At 56.0% G+C, this 18,855-nt stretch overlaps 2 protein-coding genes across 20 annotated transcripts in view; both read right to left on the reverse strand.

Moving 5' to 3' along the window:
* Window positions 1-528: 528 nt before the first annotated feature.
* Window positions 529-12,855, reverse strand: BMP8A (bone morphogenetic protein 8a). The gene is made up of 7 exons (XM_074562759.1): window positions 12,429-12,855; window positions 5,754-5,946; window positions 5,033-5,181; window positions 4,076-4,270; window positions 3,193-3,272; window positions 2,712-2,822; window positions 529-1,326 (listed from the first exon to the last, which is right to left on the reverse strand). Exons 1-7 carry the CDS (start codon window positions 12,853-12,855, stop codon window positions 1,177-1,179), a joined length of 1,305 nt encoding a protein of 434 aa, XP_074418860.1. The 3' UTR covers window positions 529-1,176.
* A 1,018-nt stretch (window positions 12,856-13,873) lies between these two features.
* The window catches only part of MACF1 (microtubule actin crosslinking factor 1), a 148,692-nt gene continuing 143,710 nt past the window's right edge, over window positions 13,874-18,855 (reverse strand). For 14 of the 19 annotated variants that reach the window (XM_074562696.1, XM_074562688.1, XM_074562687.1 and 11 more), the window contains 3 exons: window positions 18,355-18,465; window positions 16,289-16,412; window positions 13,874-15,491 (listed from right to left, as the gene is read on the reverse strand). In XM_074562696.1, coding sequence (XP_074418797.1) covers window positions 15,235-15,491; window positions 16,289-16,412; window positions 18,355-18,465 — 492 coding nt within the window. In that variant the 3' untranslated portion in view covers window positions 13,874-15,234. The remainder of the gene's footprint in view (window positions 15,492-16,288; window positions 16,413-18,354; window positions 18,466-18,855) is intronic. The other 5 variants (XM_074562685.1, XM_074562684.1, XM_074562699.1 and 2 more) reach the window with 4 other exon arrangements.

An 18,855-nucleotide genomic window follows, 5' to 3' on the forward strand; every position in this document is an offset into this window, starting at 1 on the left:
AACGCAGGGAGCCACGATCGCATCCCGAGCTGGATTTTATGTGGAATTAGCTGGAATTTCCAAAGAAGTGAGAACTTTTCTCATGAAGCCAGGCATCGGCAGGGAGCAGACCTTTGTTACTTTGGTGGGTTTATTGGGACTTTTTTCCTTTGCATTTGGCTAAGCCAGGTTCATTATTTGCTTAGTGATGCAAGGCTCCCCGGGTACCCGAGCTGAGAAACAGGCCGGGCCCTTTCCTTCCAAAATCATAGCAAATAAATAAGTTAATTGTGCAAATAGTACAGGGAAGCTGCCTGGGGCCACTGTGGTCGCAGCCCCGTTGTGAGCCCACGGGAAGCATCCACGGGTGAGACGCAGCCTGACCTAAAACTCACATCACAACGGTTTGGCAGGGCTCGTTTTCAAGCAAATAGGTACAATTTTAGCCAATCCCAAGTATTTTTTTCCTTGCGAAATCCCGGCTGCCGAACAGAGCGCTGCTGTGCCGTGACATTTATTAAAAAACAAACAGCAAGAGAAACTATGTTTACTTTCCAAACTAGGCATTTATTTTATAACAGTGTCATAGCTTCATAGCTCAATATGGATTTACCATTTTTTTTTCCAACTGGCTGAGTTTCGTGAACTTTAAGTAAACAGGAGCCGGTTAGTCAGCCAGCTACTTAATTGGCTGATGGTGTTTTCATTAAGGGAATTAAAAGCACGGGGTAGAGGTGGGTTAGTTAGGCATACATGGCTAGAAGCAGCTCAATCCCAGAACGATTTGGATGTTGCCTCCCGTGTCCTAATTACCCTTCAGCCCAAACGGCCCCTGCCAACGCCAGGGCCTGCAGCAGCCCGTGGGCCACCAGCACAGGGGGGAAAACATGTCAGCCACCAACAGACGGACCCATAGCCAGCCACAAATCCTCTCGTTCCTATATATATATATATTTATATATATGTATGTATAGATATGACTGTGTCTCATTAAGTGTAGTAACAGAATAAAAGTTTTTATATTATTTACATCCACTTCTAGGAAGGGGTGGGAGGGATTTATTTTTTATCATTGTTAATGGGCTTTGCTGAGATGGAGCCCTCTTCCATGCACGCAGCAGAAACCCAGCGTCACATTTCTCCGGCGGGGATGGGAATGGGACATTCCGGGATGGGGATTCGGATGGGGCCCGGTGGTCAGTGGCAGCCGCACGATTTCACCACCATGTTGCGGTGCTTCTTGAGGATGACGTTGTTGTTGCTGTCGTAGTAGAGGACGGAGGTGGCACTGAGCTTCGTGGGGGCACAGCACGCCTTGGGCACGGCCTCGGGCTTCATCAGGTGGACCTGGGGGATGGATGGAGCCCGTGAGTGCCGGCCAACGTGGCTCCGGGCAGAAGAAAAAGCATCAAACCAGCTCTTAGCTGAAAAAAAAGCCTGGGTGAATGGGGAGATTATTTCCAGCTTTTTGCAAAAATATTTATTCTAAACTCTGGGCAGTCCTTGCTGCAGTTTATATTGGATCGGGGTGGCATTGCGCGGGCCGGGCAGCCCCTTCATTAGTTTGGGATTTCTGGGCTCTTTTCTCCCTGTGAATAGGCAAATAGCTAAAAAAAATAAATCAGGGCAGCGCGGGTCTCAGCCCAGCTGGGGTGGGGGGTGCTGGGTGCTGTTGCAATTGAGATTCTCCTTCAGGGCTCAGCGCTGCCCCAAATTTAACGTATTGCACTAGAATCTTAAGTACACAACAGCTTTCTCAACACAACTCTCCTTCTTGTTCATCACAGGACAGGCGTTATCCCAGTAATTCGCCATGTGGTGTGAACTGGGAGGCTCCCAGGCTGCTGGGCACACGCAGCCCTTGCTGCTTTATCCAACATGTGCGATTAATTTATTGCAGGGGCAGCCGAGCTCTCCCAGTTCGGAAGTCCGGTGTTTTTGCTGTCAAACCCTGCTATTTGCAGCACCAGCCAGGGCTGGCACTGCTCCCCGGCCACCTTTGCTCCGGCGCTTCCCAGAAGGGCCAGATCCGGGCGCCAGGTGATTCACATCCTGCCCAAAGGGCTCCATTTCGGGAAAAGCGTTGGGTTTTGGGGTGGTGGGGGGGAAGGGGACCCCCCTCCCTGCCACTGCCAGGATCGTGCCCAGCCCCGGACGGGGCCTCTGGCAGCTTCATTAATGCAAAAATTAAACCCCGCCAGGCGACACCTTCAAAGGCTCGGCCGAGGACTTGGCGCTCCCTGTAATTAACTGCGAACACCAGAGCTGGTGTGACTCTGCCATTGGGAAATCAAACACTCACAGGGCAGGAAATTCCAGAAATTAAAGCACCGACTGGGATGCGGGGTGGGTTTGGGGGGGAAAAAAAAAAAAAACAAACCAAAAAAAAAACCCCAACTCAAACTGAGGCATTAAAGCCTTCCTGCTTGGAATATGCTGAGCCCAACGTTTGGGCGCTGAGCCGCAGCAGAGCTCAGTGGGGCCTTGGACCAAACCCTGGTGCGGGGCTGGCGAGGAGGACGCGCGGGTGACATGACGTCCTTCCCCACAGCTGACACAGGGGCCCCCTCCTGATGGGCACGCACCCACCGATGCTTTATTGGCAGCTGGAGCTAAACTGCACCCTCCGACCTAAATGCCCTCAGCCCCAAATCCAGCTCTCCATCGGGACACGATGGGCTCCCACCGCTCCCACGGGGCCACCAGTGTGTCCCCCCGGGGCCACCACTGACCAGGGACTGCAGGATGGCGTGGTTGGTGGCGTTCATGCAGGAGTCCAGGGGGAAGGCGCACTCCCCCTCACAGTAGTAGGCTGAGTAACCCTGCGGGGCGATCACCCAGTCCTGCCGAAAAAAAAGAAAAAAAGAGGTTTACACCGTGGGTTTCACCTTTCCTGTGCCCTTCAGACATTCCCCACCTGCAAAAACATCCCAGCCGGCTCCTCCCCGGGCAGCTGTGCCAGCAGCAAGGGTTGATTTTGATTTTTCAGCTTGAGCCATGAGTTGTTCGGGGTCAGTGGTGGGGTCTGGGGTTGCGGCAGTTCATGTTTGCCTTCCCAGCTCCCGGCATGGGGCTGCAGCAGCTCCCGGCTGCCCCGCACCGCTCCCACCATCAATTTATCGGCAGGGGAAGCCAGGCTGGGAGGGAGCCCAAGGGGGGACGGTGGGGTTTGGTTTGTTTTTTTTTCATTTACTTCTCCCCGTAGACAAGTACCAGCCAGCCGAGGTCCTGAAAGCTGACGTAGAGCTCGTGGCGCCGGCAGACCTGCCGTCCATCCGCGGCATGGACATCATCTGTGGGACAAGGGGACAGGCAGGGTCAGTGCTGTGGTGCCGGCACCCTGACCCCCGCTCCCACCACAGCCAGCCCCGCTCGCGGGTGGGATTGAACAGCCCAAATGGGTGGAGTTAAGCCAAGGGAATGGGAGAAGAGGAGCCTCCAAGGTTGCACAAAGGGAAAAGAAGCTTCAAACTAGACTGAAATTTAGTGTTCCAACATCGGGATGAGGGGATTCAGCCTGGGAAGGGCTAAATCATCCCTGGAATCCACCTCCATCCCTGGAGATGTTCAAGGCCAGGCTGGACCGGGCTTTGGGCAACCTGGCCTGGTGGGAGGTGTCCCTGCCCAGGGCTGAGGTTGGAACTAGACGAGCTTTAATGTCCCTGCCAACCCGAACCCTTCTGTGATTCTATGAAATCCCAGGAAGAGTTTGCTTTGAGGGTTTCTTGAGCTAAATGGGTTTGGAAGAGCTGGGGCTTCTCATTCCCCTCCTGCCTGAGCAGCTTCCTGGGCCTGTGACACGCTCCCAGGGCGGCTGCAAAGGCAAGGGCAATGATGCAAAAAGTGCAATATTTGTGTATCCTGAAAACCCCACAAAACACCATCACCTCGAGGGTGCCACCCCAAACCTGCTGCACCTCTTAAACTGCAAATGACCCTAATCCTAAAAACCCAGAGCTCTGCTTTCCCTGGGGATGCATTTCTGGGCCAAAACTGGGATTCCTTGCAAGCCAAGGTACTAGCAGAAGGTCCCCTGATCATGGCAGCAGCAGAGCCCGATGTTTTGGAACCGCTTCTTGGCCTCCAAAGCTCTTACCAAAAATTCCTGGCAGCTTGTTTGGGTGAGGGAGGTCGTTCGTCTTCTTGGGCTGTCTCCTCCTCGGGGGCTTGGCTGCCCGCGTAACGCGCGTGGGGCTGGGGCTCGCCCGGAAAAATGTCACCATGAAGGGCTGCTTGGAGCGGGGTCCCCGGCGCCCCAGCAGCCCTGCCGAGCCCGGGTCGACACTGTGCCCTGCGGGGATGGGACCACGGTTTGTTCTCAGAATCAACTCATTTGGTTAAAGCAAGGAGAAAAAAAAATACAGGAAATTTACAGTGGAGAGCTGTAATTTCAACATCCCAAATGGCTGGACTCCCCCCCGGCGGTCCCAGTCTGCTGCTGAACCCCTGGTGGGTGTATGACAGGCAGCTCACAGAGGAGGTATGGGCTCATCCTGCATGGTCACCACCACACGATGGTCACATAGAGCAATTCAAGGATTAAAACCAAATGACACCAATTTTACCCCTTGCCACTGGGGAGGAGAGCTTGGTGTGCTGGGAGGGAAGGGGATGGATGGGGCATTAATGGCTGCGATTTCTCCCCCCACCTCACCCCCTCATAGGAGCGGAGATGCTCTTTGTGTGCCCACGCAGCTGCAAATGGCACCTTTGGAGCAGATTTGGCTCCTTGGTGAGAAAAGGGTTAATACTCCAGCACATATGCCAGGATCCCTCCAGGTAAGGAGTTCATTAAGTGCTAATGGGGTTATTACAGCCCACACCAGGAACACCATTAGCATTAATGCCTTGGGGAGGCTTTGCCAGCAGGGCTTGCCTGCAAACCCTGGTGACTTCTGGTGTCTTCTGTTCTCCATCACAGCTGGAAATTTAAAATTGCAGCAAGACAACTTACCCCCCCAGCTGGCCACCATGGCACCAAGAGGGGAGATGAGAGGGCTCCGGTTCCTGGGCATTTGGCCCCAAAGACTGCAGGTAGGCTGGACAGGCTTACCATCATCCGTCTCCACGTAGAGTCGCAGCCCCAGGTTGTATTTCCGATCCACTAACCAGTGGTTGCTGGCGGCCGTCACGTCAAACACCAGCCAGCCCTCGGTCCCAGCACGCAGGTCCTGGACATCCAGCAGGAACAGGTCAGACTCCCTGTGGAAATGGGGGAAAAAGTCCGAGCCGGTGAGTAATAGTACCCAAAGGACACCAGCACCAGCAATAACTCATCGAAATGACTCCTCGGTGCCTGTGTCCATACAGGTCCTGGCACGGCAGGGTCAGGATGGCAGCTCCCAGTGCCTCTGGCAGTGCCGCACATGATGGTGGCATCCTGGGAAAAGCATCCTCCCAGCCCAGCCGAAAAGCCGGGGTGTGCCATTGCCCGGTGGGAAAGTGTGGGAACAGCTGGCCGCAGTGATGCTGCTTCCTCGGCATTTGCATGGTGGTGGGAAGGGAAAGCGCTGGGGCTTGCGGGGAGCCCCATCCCCATCTTCATCTCATCCCCATCCCCACCATATTCATTCACATCCCCATCATCCTCATCCCCATCCCCATCCTCATCCCCATCCCCATCCTCATCCCCATCCCCATCCCCGCCATCTTCATCCCCACCCCGCCTCCTTCCTCATCCCCACAATCTTCATTCCCATCCCCATCCTCATCCCCCTCCCTGTCTCCATCCTCATCCCCATTCCCATCCGTGTCTCCATCCCTGTCCCTGTCACCTGTTGGAGTGCTCAGCGGCGATCTCGTAGATGCTAACGTGGAGGGTGGTGTTGGCGTGGCGGGTAACTCCCCGCGCCTTGTAGATGCGAAACTCGGCAGCCGTCACCGACTCGCCCGTGGGCACCTGGGTCAGGTCGAACCTGAACTCCTTCCAGTACGGCTTCGGGGAGAAGATGTCCCGGTCCTGCTCGACTGTGGAGCCAAGGGGTCAGGCAGGGCTGTGCCGGGCTGTGGTGGCCTTTGCCGCACCCCTGGCCACCCCGACGGGCTGATCAAAGCCTGCAGCCCCCCCCCGCGAGTCCCACCAACCCCGTTTGTCCCCAATTTGGGGACAAACCTCGCTGGCTCTGGGCCCACTGAGCTCTTGGCAGCTGCTGCTGCAAATTCCCATCTCTCCTCTCCCGAGAGTTTTAATCTTGATGCATCTCCCTCCTAGTTTTGCACAAGGCCCCCCCCTCCCCGACTTTATTTTGCTGTAAACCCACCAGCCTCCCAGTCCTCTTTCTTTATTATTAATTTAAAAAAAAAATAAAATATAAAGCACGAAGGCTTGGCTATGGCGGGCGCACAGAGAAGCTGCCCCTCGTGCTGCAGTTTAGGGGCTGCAGCCCTTCGCTCTCCTCCAAAGGTGAAAACCCCACCCAAATAAACAAGTTTTGGGGGTCAGAGGGACCGTCGTGAGCAGGATTTGGGGTTTTTGCAGCTTTTCTTGCTGCAGGTGCTCAGGGGACAAAATCTGGACAGCCCGGGGCTTGCTGGGGACGTCGCTGGGTGTCGCAGGTCCCCTCCCCCGCTCAGGCTTTGGGCTGCTGAAATACAAAGATTTTCAGCCTACGGGAGTGGGAAAGTTGCCTGGTCACTTCTCTGTTGAAAATAAAACCTCACTTTTTACTGAAAATACCTACTTTCTGCAGAGATCTAGTGCATGTTGGGAAAGAAAAAATCTGATGTTTTTTTTTTTTTATTAAGTCCATAAAACAAAAACTGCCGTCTTTCTTTACGGTGATGCAGCCCCACACAGTTTCTCTAATATGTAATTATATTGTTCTTTTAAAATATTCCAGGCTGCCATGACTGAATATAATTAAAGTGATTAAAGCTCCTCCAGCTTCAGGCACAAAAGGAACGTAACAAATCTGACCCAGTGCTTACTTTTAAAAATAAAACAAACAGATAATGCATGTTATAAATGCAGTTTTTAACTGATGCTGGGGGTGGGGGGGGGAAGGAATTCAAAATTTAGTGTACCATAAAGTTGCTGTCCCCGTTAATGCGGGGGGAGCAGCGTGGAGCATCTCTCCAACCCGAACACTGAGATTTTAGTTTATGCATCCATGGGTTGTTTGGGTTTTTTTCTTTCTTTTTTATTTTTTTTCTTTTTTTTTTTTTAAAAACCCACATTCCCTCCAGCTACTGGGCTCACCACAAGTTATGTTACAAAAAAAGCCTGGGGCGGATGCGGAGAACGCTTCCTGCTGCCCGGCCGGTGGCCAGCTGCGGGCGGGAGGATGCTGCGAGGAGCCGGATCCGGCCCGCGCACCCCTCGGGGGGGGACACATCCCCCCGACCGCGCTGCATCCCCTCGAGGGGCTCCCCGGCCCTTTTCTGCTTTTTTATTTCTTCCGCTGACCCATCGCTGGTGGTTTAACGCTCTCGGCCCATTAAAGACGCTGCTGAGGCCATCGTTGCCTCACGGATCTTGGAAAATCCTTAAATCCCCCCAAAACACAACCAGAGGAATCGCAGAATCACAGAATCGATTGGATTCCCCTCCTTTTTTTTTTTTTTTTTTCACGGATAAACCCCCAGCGGCAGGTTCCACGGGCGGTCCAGGGGACACCCAGGTACAAAGTGGTGTCCCCTTGGGTATTTTCGGTCACTCAGGTACCTCTCGGGTCAGCCCTTTGCTCCCTGCCATCAGACGAGGCCCAGCCAGATCGAATTCCGGCTCAGAAACCACCGGGATCTTCACGGGCCAAGTGTCTCCGACAAAGCGATGCTGCGGTACCGCTCGGGTGGACCTTGGTCCAGGGAAGGGCAAGGGGAGTTTTGTGGCTGAGCCAAGGAGGTCACAGGGATCCAGCGACACAGGAAAAGCCCCCGGGGTGATTTTACGCCCCAGGGAAGGGTGAAAACCTTTGCTAAAGAAGCACTTTGTTATGAAACCTTCACATCCGAGCGCTGCAGAGGGGATGGAGGGGGGGGGGGGCATGAAGGCAGAGTGGGTGAGCGAGGAGGGAAGCCCTGGCCAGGGATGAGAAATGCTAAAGGGGACCGCAATTAGCTGTGTACCTTGATGAACCAAATGAGCTGGACTTAACAGCAAGCTGCCCAGTATTTGGGATGAGGCACTGGGAGGAACCCCTGTTTTCTGTGGAGCAGAAGAGGGAACTCCCTTGGAAGGGCAGGACCGAGGGCGAAGCATCCTCTCCCGTGCCGCAGAGGAGGGCGATGGGGATGGGACCGGCTGCACGGCGTTTAGCGAACAGCAACCCGGGCTGATGATCAGCAGGTCAGGTGGGGTTTAATATCGCCCTGATTTCTGGCAAAGTGATAAATGACTGCAAAATTACAACCCTGCAGTGGGGGAACGTGTGCTGCATCCCAAAAGCAGCCAGCGCCCTTTGCCCGGGCAGAAAAGCGGGTGCTAAAATGCTGCTTGGGGGGGGTGTGTGTGAGCAATGGGCCCTCCCCAGAGCCCGTCGCGCCTGGGAACCTGCTATTGATCGGAGGCGGGTTGAGTCAGCCGCACCGCCAACCCTCAATTATCTGTGGGCGGATTATCCGGATTGTGGATGAGACACACTAAAAAAACCCAACCCAAGCTCTTTGCTCTCCTTGCCCCCCCTCCTTTGGCATTTACCGTCTCGCCCCTAAAAGCTGCTGCATCTTTCTCCAAAGCTGAATGCCGCAACTAAGCGGTGTACTCCCACCAACCCCAAAAAAATTAAAAAAAAAATTATTATATACATATATAAATGGCCGTGCGGCCATGCACGCCCCAGCAGGGGATGATCAGCCCCGCTGTCTCCCAGCCCCTGCGTGGTCCTGCGCTCTTCCCAGCGGTGGGGCGACAGGGACTGCCTGCCCTTCCTCCTGCTCCCCAGGTTAATTTTAGCTGCACTTTTTTGTTGTAAACTTTCTCTGTTTCTATAAACTGTGCATCAGTTGTAATTACTGGTCCTGGCTGCTCCCAATGGTCCCCATGATCATTTCAGACACTAAATTAAAAGGAAATGCCAGGATATTCAACCACATCAAGTGCTCTGAATCCTAAAATAGGTTTAAAGGAGATGCGAGGAAGATGCTGTCCTTCACTTGCAAGCATGAGAAAATAAGCTCCAGAGGCTTTCCGAAGCCGGGGGAGATTCAAGAGTTATCCCAAGCTGCAGTTGAGTCTCTCTACCAGGCTCCTGCTTCATCTCGTGAGCGCATCCTCCATCCTCCTGAGACGAACACTGGGAGCTGCAGGACACAGGGTTTGGTACCGGGTGCCCCAAGCCTGGAGGTGAGGCAGCCTTGGCCCCCACTTGCACCCCCCCCGGCTCCCCCAGCCCTACAAACAGCCAGCTGAGCACGGTGTCGCCCGTAGGCCCCAGGGGATTTTATTTGCAAAGCTTTTCCCATTTAAAACACACACGGCAGGTGCATACAGAGCACCAACACGTCAGCATGAGCTTGTCCTGTGCTGCTGAGTCCCCACGGATGCCCAGAGGAGACACAACGGGCTCTGAAATGAAGTCAGGAGTGGGAAAATCCTCACCCTGCTGCTGCCAGCAGTTGGATTTGGGTGGTATCTATGTGGGGGTGCAGGTGAGCACCCACTTGGGCACCGAGGCGGGCAGCGGGCGATGCTCTGCCCACGCGGGGAGCGGAGCAGCATGCCCCAACTCCCCAGATAAATCAAAGAGGGTGCCCTGAGCTCCCACCCCACGCTGACGTCTCCTCGCAGCGCCCGGGGCACCGCAGCGAGTGCCGCCCTGCCTTTGTCCCCCACTGCTCCCCAAGAAGCAAATATGGTGAAGTCAGGGTTTGCCGGGAAGATGCCCCAACTGCTTCATCCGAAACAGCCGCGGGGGGAGCCCGGCCACATCCCCGGGCAGTGGCGAGCGCCGGGAGGGAAGGGGAGGCCGTGTGTGTTGTGGTGCTGACGTGTGGTCGTGGGGGGCTTGGGCAGCACTGCGAGCCTCCTCCTCGCCTTCCCGTTACAAACGTCTCTGCTCCCTGATTATACCCTGCACGTAACCGTGACTCACGGCTGGTGGCTCAGCCCCGGCCGAGAAGAAACCTCCAAGCCCATCCTTACCCCAGGCTTAAAAATACAACCCACCTGACTGCTTCAGTTAGCACACAGAAATAGCAGGGGTCAGGTTTATATGGAGAGCTTTATCTTCACGCCGAGAGGCAGCAAGCAGGATGGGATGGGTGGATCCGTCATCACCAAACCCAAATGAAGGTGCCTGGTGGTGGCCACCCATCGCCTGGGGGCCCTCACTGGCCCTGGTCCTGCCGCTTGCCCAGGCCAGCAGGGAGGGTGCCCGCCCAGACCGGGACGTGTTTGCACGCCAGGGAGGTTTGTCGTTTCCCCTTCCCAGGAAAAAAGGTGTGCCGTTGGGAGCCGCGCTCCGGCCTGGCTCACACAGGGCTCCGGGGTGGCTGGGAGCAAAGAGGTCCAAGTGCCCAATAGAGCACCGACTTACCCCATTTGCATGCCCCATCAGGGTAATTGTGCAGGAAATTATGCATGCAAATGAAAGCTAGCCTTCTCCCACAAAAATTTATTTAATTAACATGAAGGGGCTGACGCAGCCGCAGAAATCAAAGCCATTCAAATTGAAGGCTGGAACTCTGTTCCCCAACTCTCCTGGCTGCTCCAGGAGCACCGGGAAGGGGAATGGTGCCAGCACCCCTGTGCCAGCACCGACACCTCCCACACGGCTCCCCAGTCCCCCCCGCAAACACCCCACCCTGGCTGTCATCAAACCTGGCCATTTTAAAGCACTTTTTGGTACTTGTGTGGTCTTGAGTGTTGACGAGCTGGGATTTGGTGTCCCAGTGTCACCTCCCTTGGTCCTGGCTTCCTTGGGATGCTGAGCCCCTGAGCCCCGAGGGCTGGGTGCTGGGTGCCTGCTCCCATGGGCACCCCCTGACCACCGCTGGGTGCAGCAGGGTCTGTCCCAGGGAGCTCCTTGGCCTCTTTGCATCCGCAGGTGGTACAGGGGATGTAAGAATGGATGGAGAGGATTTGGCAGACGTCACCACAGCCCTTCCTCACCCTTACCTCCTCCTGAGGGTGCAGGTCCCCTCCCTGCCTGGGCTCCCCAGGGAGGGTTTCTCCCCGTGCTCAGAGCGCTGGCTGTGGGGGACCCTTAACACCCCTTAAAACGATGAGCAGCAGCAGGGAAAAGCTCAGTATCCGAATGCCTGGTCTGCTCAACATGCTGGGTTCAGGACACCCCAGTGCCCGCCCTTGCAGGGGGACCCCTTGCACCCCAAGTGCTCGCGGCCCCGCTGATGCTGGCTGGAAATAGCTCTGCTTTCACTGACGCTCACGCAACTGCCTGGAAATGGGACGGTGGCTGGAGCCGGGCATAGCTCAGTAACCAGCTGGACGGGATTCCAGCAATAATTAGCAACCTTGAGGATTTTATTTTGAACCGTGATTCAGTGTCCCACCGCGGGTAATTTGGTCCACCCTGCTGCTGGCACGAGAGCTGCTGTCCTGCCTGCCTGCCCCGCTCGCTCGTGTGTGCCCACCGAAATGGGAGTGCGGGGTGGGCAACGCGGCCCCCTGGAGCAGGACGAGCTTGCCTCATCCCATGGTGGTTTCCAGCCTCCCTCCGCTGTGTTATGATGGAGATAGCGCCCAGGGGACGCAGCCCAGTTCATTGCAACCTGCGGACAAGCTCAGCGAGTTGACCCAGCTTACTCCCAGACCACTCTCACTACATGATTTTCCCCCTCTCCATCGCCACTTTTTAAAGCAGAGCTGGGTTTTGTGCTGGCCGGGGACCACAGAGACTCTCTCCCAGCACCCAGGGTGCAGCCCCATGGCCACTGTGTCCCTCGCAGACGGCCTCCTGCCGCAGTTCAGCTCAGCTCTGTGCTCAAGAGGCTTTTCCGAGCAGGGGCACACGAGGAAGCACCCCGGGACCGAGGGATGCTCGGAGCCGTCGGTGCAACAGCTGCGGTCCCCTGCCTGCAGCCAGGGACGAGGTTTGGCTGGGGCTCGGTCCCGCAGCCCGGGTTCGGTGCCGCTCCCGGCCCCGGCAGCGCGGCCGCCGCCGCCCCGTGTGCCCCGTCCCGCCGTGCGCTGCCCCCCGGTGCCTCCCGAGAGCTGCGGGCGGCGGCCCCGAGCGCGCCGGGGAGACGCGCTGCCTTGCGCGGGGCTCGGCCGCCGCCTCCGCCCCCGGTCCTGCCCGTGCGCCCCGGTCCGCTGCGGTCCCCCGGTCCTGCCCCGAGCTCCTCTGGTCCTCCCGGTCCTGTCCCGGTCCCCTCGGTCCTGCCCAAGCCGTCTGGATCCTGCTCGTTTCCCCCGGTCCCCCCGCAGGCTCCGGTCCCTCCGGTGCGCCCCGGTCACCGCCAAGATCCTGCCCGCACGCCCCGGTGCCCCCGCGGGCTCCGGTCCTCCCGGCGCGACCCGGTTCCCCCGGTGCCCCCGGTGCGGCGCTCACCCACGTTGACGAGGCTGACGACGGTGTCGGCGCGGCTGACGACGCTGCCGGGCGGGGGGCTCTGGGTGCTGAGCCCGGTGAGCACCGGCCGCGACACCGCCGCCTCCTCCTCCTCCTCCGCCTCCTCCTCGCCGGCCACGGCGTGGTAGAGGTCGAGCATGAAGAGCGGCGCGGCGGCGGCGGGGGCGCGGGCGGCGGCGGGGGTCCGCGGCCGGGGCCGGCCGGGCAGCCCCAGCACGGCCAGGATCTCCCGCTGCACGTCCCGCCGCTCGCCGCCGCTCAGCCGCCGCTGGAGGAAGCCGGCGGCGTGGAGGCGGCGGCGGAGGACGCTGCCGCTGCCCAGCTGGCACAGCACCGCCGCCGCCCACAGCAGCGCCAGGGCCCCCAGCGGACCCCGGCCCGCCGCCGCCCCGCCACCCGGCCCCATGGCACCGCCGCCGCCCGGGACCCCCCCCCCCGCCCGCTGCGGCGCGGCACGGCCCCGGGCACGGTCCCGGTCCCGGCGGGGCGAGGGAAAGGGACGGTCCCGCCGGCGGCACCGCCCCGGCCGCGGCTCCGGGACGCCCCGGCCCTCCCCGCCCGGCGGCCCCGGGGCACGGGGTGCATCGCTGGGCATGAGAACCCGTGGGCAGCCATCACTAGGGATGCTCACCCTCGTGGGCAACCGAATCCATGGGCACCCAGCCCCTGTTGATGCTCAAACCGACGGGCATCCGCTCCCGTTGACACATCCATGGGCACCCACCCCGTGGATGCTCACCCTTGTGGGCACCCAAACCCATGGGGGGCACTCATCCCTAGAGATGCTCACCCTCATGGGCACCCAGACCCATGGGCGCTCACCCCTACTGACACTCAAACCCATGAGCATCCAACCCCATTGACACCCGCCCCTATGGATGCTCACCCTTGGGGGCAACCAAACCCACGGGCACCCACCCTCACTGACACCCAACCCCATGGGCATCCAACCCTACAGATGCTCACCCCCACGGGCACCCAAACTCTGCATCCACCCTTACAGGAACCCGCTTCAGCAGCACCATCCCCATGGGCAAACCAACAGCTCCTCACCCGGTGTACCCACCCGCACGGACACCCACCCTCGTGGACACCGACCTCACTGAGCACCCACCTCACCAACACCCAGTGCCACGGGCACACACCTCACCGGCCTCTCTCACTGGCAAACACCCACTCCAGCAGGTACCCTCATCGGTTGGCTTCCTCGCCGTGTGCGCGAGGCGAGGCACCCACCACTGTGCACCCTCGCCAGCACCCACCCACCCACTCGGGCCTTTTAATTTTGAGGTTGGTGGTTCCCTGCTCCCTTCTGCAAAGAAAACCGGGTGCAGACACACCAGGGCTGGCGCAGGCGTTGCCTCCCCGCACGGGACGAACAGCTCCAGCTCTTGTATTTACAAAGCTAACACTGTGGAATAAAGTAGGAGGCAAGATTGTTTATTACCGCAAGCAATTTTAATACAAAAATGTGTCTGGTTTTTAAACAATTCATTGGTAGAGCTTCAGTTTTGCCTCAATTTAAACCAATTGAGAGAATCACACAGCAACATGGTCAGAGCCGGAGAGGAAGAATATTTAATAAATACGGGAGCTCTGGAGAGCCCTCTCCCCCGGCCCGTCTCCTGGTCACTTGGTCAGTTTGATTTTATTACAAAGAAAAAGTAGCGTACAAAAGCGAGACAGGACTTGTAGCGAGTGTGCTGGTGAGACTCAATTTCAAGGACAAGCAACTGTGCGTGTAAGTCCAGATTTCTTCTAGGAGCAGAGGTCACATCAATCTCAGCCTGGTTGGAAGTGGAATGACCAGTTAAATAATAAATAGGAAAAAAAAAAGAGATGCAGATAAATAGCAATTCTGTAAGGAACATCTTGGGTCGGTCTCTTAGGCCATCAATCCAGAAGAATCCTCTAATCTGTAGGACCCACCACCGCTAAGGGACGTGTCTGAGCGATCCCGACCTGCAATCTTACCAGCGTGCTCTCCTCGGGCCGGCTTCGGCGTGAACCCCCCCCGGAAATAACCCATCACCATTTGTTTGTTCTTTAAAAACGAAGTTGCCGGGACAGTATTTTCAAGACAGCAATTGTCATGACCTTTGCTGTAGTGTGTGCAAATTTTATTAAGTCAAACCCCGCTTTCTTCAGGTAAAACCACATATCTTTAAAAAAATGGAAACATAAGCCCCAAGTCCCCTCACCTCATGTTTCTCTGGTTGAGGTATCTGTGATTTACAAAAAGAGAGTTCCTTGAACACTGTAGGATTCAGGTCTTTGTTTTTTAAATATAATTTACCTTGCTGAGACAGCAAGTTAAGTTTATAAAGATGCATTTAGGAAACAATCCTAAAAGATAAAGCAGGTTCGCACCCTGCACCGCGCAGAAATCCTATTTATATTTTAGTTTTTCTTTACACTTTCACATCTTGACCTTTTTTTTTTGCTTCCTTTTTTTTTTTCTTTTTCTTTTTTTTTTTTTTTTTTCTTTCTCTCCCACATTTCAGTTTTCCAGGCCCCTCTCTGAACAGGGGTCACCGAGAGGCAATTTTTATCTACATAAATATTCACATGAAAATAGTAACTTACAAAAAAGGAAAAAAAAAAAACCAAAACCAAAAAACCCAAATAAGGCAGCTTCATAACACAACTTTCTTTTACACTTTTAACAATATAGTTTCTCCCATTTAGAATAAATATACATCCAATGTACGTAGAAGGGTTAAAAATTGGACACAGGTTGGGTTTTGTTGGGTTTTCTTTCTTTCAGGAGGGCGTGGCTACAGTATTATCTTTTAGGGCCTGGAGTTTTTGGGGTGCCAGTGGTTGTTTTCTTGGACATGGTTGGGATTTTGGAGGGTTTGGCCACCCCCCGGCGGGAGCCGCCCTGCCCGCCAGCCACGCTGCTCTCCGAAGTGTCCGAACACGCCGACTGCGTTTCCAGCAGGTCAAAGTCGGAGGCGTCGCTTCCCCGCCGGCTGCTGGCCCGGCTGCCTGTGCGGCTCCCGGCGCGGCTGGTGGGACGACTGGCTGTTTTCTTAGGATCTGCAAGGGGAGGCGAGAGCGAGCGGTGACCAGGCAGAGGAAGAGGAGGAAGATTCCTCCCCATCCCACCCAAATCCCCAGCATCGCCGCAGCTGCTTTCAACCACCCGCCCGGCACCCCTGGAACGGCGGGTTCAGCATCAGGACTGATCCGTGCCCCAGCTTTTAATGAAGCAGCAGCAAACCCTCGCGCTGCAGAAGTGCCACGAGGACGGTGGGAGGGCTGGAGCCCCTCTGCTGTGGGGACAGGCTGGGAGAGCTGGGGGGGTTCAGCCTGGAGAAGAGAAGGCTCCGGGGAGACCTTCCAGCCCCTTCCAGTCCCTCAAGGGGCTCCAGGAAAGCTGGGGAGGGACTCGGGAGCAGGGAGGGGAGCCATGGGACGAGGGGGAATGGCTTTAAAATGGAAGAGGGGAGATTGAGATGAGATATTGGGAGGAAATTGTTTGCTGTGAGGGGGGTGAGCCCCTGGCCCAGGTTGCCCAGAGGAGCTGCGGCTGCCCCATCCCTGGAGGGGTTCAAGGCCAGGTTGGACGGGGCTTGGAGCAACCTGGGCTGGTGGGAGGAGTCCCCAACCTGCCCATGGGACTAGATGGATGATCTTTAAGGTCCCTTCCGACCCAAACCATTCCATGATTCTAAAACCACTGCAGCATCCCCTCTCCCAGGCAGGGACACAGTGGTGGGGCTTCCACAACTCACTGCGGGCTCCCTAAATATCTAAATATTTTCTCTGCCAATTTAAGCAACGAAGTGGGAACAGCAGCGGGAGGAGGTTTTTGGTCTTTGCCGCTAACTTACCTGCCCGACTGGTTTTGGCACCTGTAGAGACTGGTGAGGAGCTGTTACTGGTGTCCCCAGCCAAGGAGGTTCGGCTGGAGTGGAAGGTGGGTCGCTTCAGCTTGCTGCCCGCCGAGGGGGTCACCTTGGGAGGAAGCACACACAGAGCATCTTTTAGCTGTCACCTGGGCCATAAGGGACCAAGATCACGGCCGAGATCGGTACCTCGGCAAAAAGATTCTGACATTTAAGGAACACCCATCTTAACGGTCATGGAGAACACAAGCTGTCGTTTCAGCAGCGATTAATAAAAAAAAGAAAAAGGCCTGGATCCTGAAAATTTGGAGGGTAACGGCAGTTTGCACACTGCAGGCTGATGCACAGCTATTTGTTGGAAAAAAAATAAAAGCAAAGCTGCTGTCCATCCGGAGAAGGAAAACATCGTCTGGGCTCAAAAGCTCCACAAAGAGAATGTGAAATCTTGCAAAAAAAAAAAAAAAAAAAAAATCAGTATTTTAGCATCTAAGCAGCTCAGGACCACTTTGGAAGGTCAAATACAATGCAGTGTCTTGAGAAACGCATGTCGTGGCTGGGAGGCATCAGCGCAGTGTTGTTCTGTGATGGGGGGGACATCGCCCTGGCGCCGGTGCCCCCGGCAGGTCCATGCACCCACCGCCCTGAGGGCGGACGGATTTGAAGAGCGAGGTGCCAGCGATGAACTGGGACCCAAAACCACAGTGAACGGGCTTTGGTCGCATCCTGAAACGGTGCTTTTCCTGACCTTTAAGATGTTGCAAACGCAGATTCGGAGGGGAGCGGAAAGCAGCACAACAGGCAGCTCTGCTCCCGCCGCTGCGGAAGAAAGCGGAGGGGAAGGTGCCGGGCGGGCGAGGGCACCCGGATCCAGCTGGGAAGGGCAGCTCCAGTTTCCGTACACCAACCAAAGCTCTGGGTTTGGGGCAGTGCTGCAGGAAAGCGGCTGCCTGCCGTGTCCCCTGTCCCCTGGGGACACCGGGCTGCAGGGACGGCTCCAGCCCGGCTGCATCCCCGGACACATGTACATTAAGGGAGAGCATCTCCCAACGAGCTTTAAAGCAACAGCTGGAGGTTTCCCTCCACCCCCTGCAATTCTGTGATTTTTGGGAAACTTATAAATATTAAAATGTCATGAAACTGGAGCTGCAGCGGGGGAGAGGGTGGTGGGAGAGGGGCAGGCGAGCAGCGGGCTCCCCTTCGGGCGCCGGGGGAATTAAAATCCATTAACACGTGATTGCGAAGGTACCGTTTTCATCACCAGAGATTTCGATTCTCGTCCTCAATCCTATTTTATAAACAAGTTAAAGAGCAGCAAGCAGGCAATTTAGGGCAATTGGGGAAGTGCTCCTGACCTTCCGATGATTTAAAAATCATTCCTGTTCTGCGTGAAAGCACCGCCCAGCAAGACGCAGCTATCTTGCCGGCGCACACCGCCACGCAGTGAATCACCGAGATCTACCAGGTTTTATTTCTCGTCACCGATTCACAAGGTCAGGCAGTCCAACAGAGAGGCTGAAGACTTAGAGAGATTCAAAGTCTCAGCCCGAATTTAATCCTCCTGGGAGCATCAAGCCGGTGACAGCGCCGGACACACCGTACGTGCTTCAACACGGTGATAAACGAGCGCTCCATAAAAATGAAGGCGATGTGGTTACTGTGCGTGTGCTGCGTAGCTGATTTTCAAGTCTCAACTCGGCTGCTGGGTATCAATTTTTGAAAGCCAAACACGGCTGCTTTTCAATGCTTAAAAGCTCTTAAAGCTTGAAAAATTGCGCTTTTTATAAAGCACGAAGAGGATAAACACCCCTCTCTTGGTTTGAAAGCAGGCAAACGGGAAACACAAGCCGTTGCGCTTTATTCGAAAGTTGGTGTTTTGTTTAATCCGAGTTAGAAACCTATGAAAAACGCTAACAGTCGGAGCGTTAGCGGTGCTAACAAGCGCTGCTCTACCACAAAGAAAGCGTTAGAACAGGCAAGGGGGCAGGACGTCTCCGTGCCAGCGGCTCTCCGGCCTGTCGGCAGGTCCTCGGGGCTGCGAGACCATACTCTACCTCGGCGCTCGGGAGCTGGAAGTCGGAATAATCGAATCCCCTCAGGGGGGTGCCCGCTTTACTGTTTATCAACCAGGGTTTGTCATAACATCGAGAGAAGTGATGTGGAGTCTGCGAAATGGAAAATCCAAGGGTGGGGAAGGGGGGGGAGGAGAGGTGGAAGTGGGTGGGGGGGGAAAAAAAAAAAAAAGAAATGGAAAAGTATTTGGAATGGGGGAAAACGGCACCAAAATGAAACGAGAACCAAATGGGAAATATATAAATTAAAATACGAGGAAAAAACCCAAACAGATGATGAAATAAAACATGCACGGGCAGATGATGTGGTGGGAAAGGAGAGATGATGGGCAATGGCTTCCTCCTGCGTGCCGGCCGGACACCGCGGCTGTGGCGCAGCCCTGCCTTGGGGACCAGGAGCCTTTGGCTGCACGGGGAGAGCTGGGGACCCTCCGGCCGTGAGTGCCCAGCTTGGGCTGAAAATCTGTCCCTGCACCATCCCCA

Source organism: Larus michahellis, chromosome 19, assembly GCF_964199755.1.
Source record: "Larus michahellis chromosome 19, bLarMic1.1, whole genome shotgun sequence".
Classification (NCBI taxonomy): domain Eukaryota; kingdom Metazoa; phylum Chordata; class Aves; order Charadriiformes; family Laridae; genus Larus; species Larus michahellis.